This window comes from Stegastes partitus, unplaced genomic scaffold (genome assembly GCF_000690725.1).
Source record: "Stegastes partitus isolate 25-593 unplaced genomic scaffold, Stegastes_partitus-1.0.2 Scaffold378, whole genome shotgun sequence".
NCBI lineage: Eukaryota > Metazoa > Chordata > Actinopteri > Pomacentridae > Stegastes > Stegastes partitus.
In genome coordinates, this window is record NW_007578109.1 from 443,573 (window position 1) to 446,587 (window position 3,015).

The 3,015-nt window shown below is 44.8% G+C and overlaps 1 protein-coding gene across 1 annotated transcript in view; it reads left to right on the top strand.

The window, feature by feature from the left end:
• The window catches only part of prkd1 (protein kinase D1), a 53,498-nt gene extending 51,475 nt beyond the window's left edge, over window positions 1-2,023 (top strand). Inside the window, exons 18-19 of the mRNA XM_008284887.1 lie at window positions 457-542; window positions 1,796-2,023. Coding sequence (XP_008283109.1) covers window positions 457-542; window positions 1,796-2,023 — 314 coding nt within the window. The remainder of the gene's footprint in view (window positions 1-456; window positions 543-1,795) is intronic.
• The last annotated feature ends 992 nt before the right edge of the window (window positions 2,024-3,015 follow it).

The window sequence follows — 3,015 nt, forward strand, 5'->3', positions numbered from 1 at the left end:
AGGGTTGTGTGTAGCTGCAGGGTTGTGTGTAGCTCCAGGGTTGTGTGTAGTGTTGTTGTTGTTGCAGATTCGTGCAGACTGACGGCGGATTATGGGGTCATGTGACGGCGCTGGAGGGGGGGAGGAGGGGGACGAGGGTCCGGCGGTTCCTGGAAGCGGAGCCGGGGGTTGATCTGTTCATGTGGAGCCCATTCATGTGCATAATGCAGAGTGATGGAGGCCCCGGAGCCCTGAGGGGCCCCAAGGTCCCGGAGCTGTTCAGACCAGTGACCCCTGAAGAAATGTTAACATCATGTTAGCTTTGCTCATTAGCCCCGACCGGCCCCTCACTGCGGGGGCCCGGCCTTCGTCCTCCTCCTCCTCCTCCTCTGGTCCTCCTCAGACACTTGACCCTCGCTTCACCTCCCTTCCTCTACTGACTTTTTCCTCCTTGTCTTGTGTCTCCGTCCGCGGCAGCCATCGACCTGATCAACAACCTGCTGCAGGTGAAGATGAGGAAGCGCTACAGCGTGGACAAGACGCTCAGCCACCCCTGGCTCCAGGTAGGAGGACCACCGGCTCACTTTAAAGCTGCACTCGTCAATGTTTTCACATTAACTCTGGATCAAGTGACTGCAGGTCATGTGAAAGAGGTCACTTCCTGTCCTCGCTGCCTCACATCAGTGTTTTGGTTTGAGCAGCAAGAATCTCGCTGTTCTGACGAGTAGCAGAGGAGCTGCTGTTGTTCTGTGTCCTGACTGTGAAGCATTGGTTCATTATCAGATCATAACGATAACGATGAATGTTTTATCTGATTCAGAGTTTGTTATTGACCCTTTACAGCTCTCATCATAACTTTATTCATTCAGTTTACAGGTTGGACGTTTGTGTTATGACCTCGTAGCGCCGCTGGTCCAGCAGGTTGAAGCTGCAGCAGCTTCCAGCAACTTATCCAGAACCTGCACAACTGTAGAATTTTCTTGTAATTATCGTACAATTAAAAGAAACAACAGTTTTGTAATTACAGGACATAGTTTCATAATTACGTTATTTAGAATTATAACCTCAAGGTCGGTGATCTGGTTCTAATTTGTCTCATATTTATGAAACACCTGCTTCAACTTAAATGTCTGAAATCATTCCATTATTACGAAGGATCTTGTTCCATCATTATTTATTCTGTTTATAATAGATGTTCCTGCTGACACTGTAACGCTCTCATCATTATCGGTGTTTTCTCCGGTACATGAGCCGAACTGTACCAGTTCCAGCAACATGCAGCTTCCAGCAGCTTATCCAGGACCTGCATCAAAATCCTTATTGTCACCAAAACATAGTGTTGTAGCTGCAAGATAAGCTTTTATAATCATAATTATCACAACATAAGATAACCTCGTATTTAATCTGCTGATAATTCTGAAGTCCGTGTTTTTATTGTCACAGTTTGTAATATTTAAGACACTGTGCAGTTATTTTATTATGAACCTGTCAGTAGCATGAAGCTCTTTTAGGTTTTGTATTTATTGCTTTTGCAGACGACAGTCCAGGAGCTGAACATCTCAGTTGTTCTGTTTAGTGACTCAACGGCTGAAGCTCAAGATTTCTGTTGGGTTTTTTAAAGACCCTTTACTCTCTCTGGCCCAGATGTGTCTCTCCTAGCTTCTTCTTCTTGCTCTTGTTGTTGTTGTTCTTCTTCTTCTTATTATTATTATTGTTGTTGTTATTGTTATTGTTATTGTTATTATTATTAATAATTGTTGTTATTATTATTATTTTTATTGTTCTCCTTGTCCTTGCTCGTCTCCTCCTCCTCCAGGACTACCAGATGTGGCTGGACCTGAGGAACCTGGAGTCTCGTATGAACGAGCGCTACATCACCCACGAGAGCGATGACCTGCGCTGGCACCACCACGCCCAGCTCAGCGGCCTCGACTACCCGTCGCACCTCGCCAACGGTCCCCGCGGCGACGGGCCCGGCGTGGAGCGCTACCAGGAGCAGGAGGAGGAGCTGGAGACGCTCAGCGAGAGGGTCAGCGAGCTGTGAGGACCAGTTCCTCCACCGAAAACAACGAATGTAAGAAAATGACAGAAAGCACAAAATGGAAACGAACCAGGAGACGTTCAAAGATCGCTTCAGTCCAAACTTCTACTAAAGAACCCGTTAGAACAGGTTCTAGAGACGGCGAATGATGTTCTGCTTCAGTTCCTCCTCCTCCTCTCACGCTGCATTCACTGATGGAAAAGATCAGAGTCACCACCTAAACCACACCAATACTTTAGTTTGAAGCTGAAGCAGAAGCAAGGATCTCCGTCAAGCTAAGATCCTTATTTCTGAGTTACTTTATCCTGTTATGAGGATTTATTTTGTCTCTATTCACTTATTTATGACTTTTTTATTATTATTGCGAGTCGTTATTTTTTACCGTCGCTGTTCTGTTTTGTCGTTTATTTCTTCTGTGGTATTTATCATGCATGATAAACAACTCACGGCTCCTTTTAATTGACAAAACGAGAAGCTTTTATTGTACGATACTGAATGTTTTTCTTTAGTGACTGCAGTGAGTTTCATTCTTTAAATCTCCTCCAACATTCGTTCATCAGAGACCAAAAACTGCACATCTTTGAGACAATCAGTAAAATCAAGTTTGATATTCTCTCTACGATCTGAACAAAGCTGCCCTGAGCCTCAGAGGATTTTTATACAATCACTTTATTATATGTAGTGAAGTCATGTGAGTTTGCCTTCAGACGGTGAATATGTTCCAACAAAAAGAGGTAAAAAGGTAAAACGGTCTAGAACAGGTTCTGACTAACCACCATCACACATGCTGATATGAGCCTGGAAAGTTTACCCAGAACGCACTTTGTAAAGTATCCTCTGGTGAATGATCAGAACCAGAAGAAGCTTCTTTAGTCTGATGAGACCAAAATGGAGCTTTATGTCCATTAGACCATCACCACTGTGAAGCACGGTGGTGGCAGCATCATGACGTGAAGCACGGTGGTGGCAGCATCATGATGGGGGAATGCTTCTCA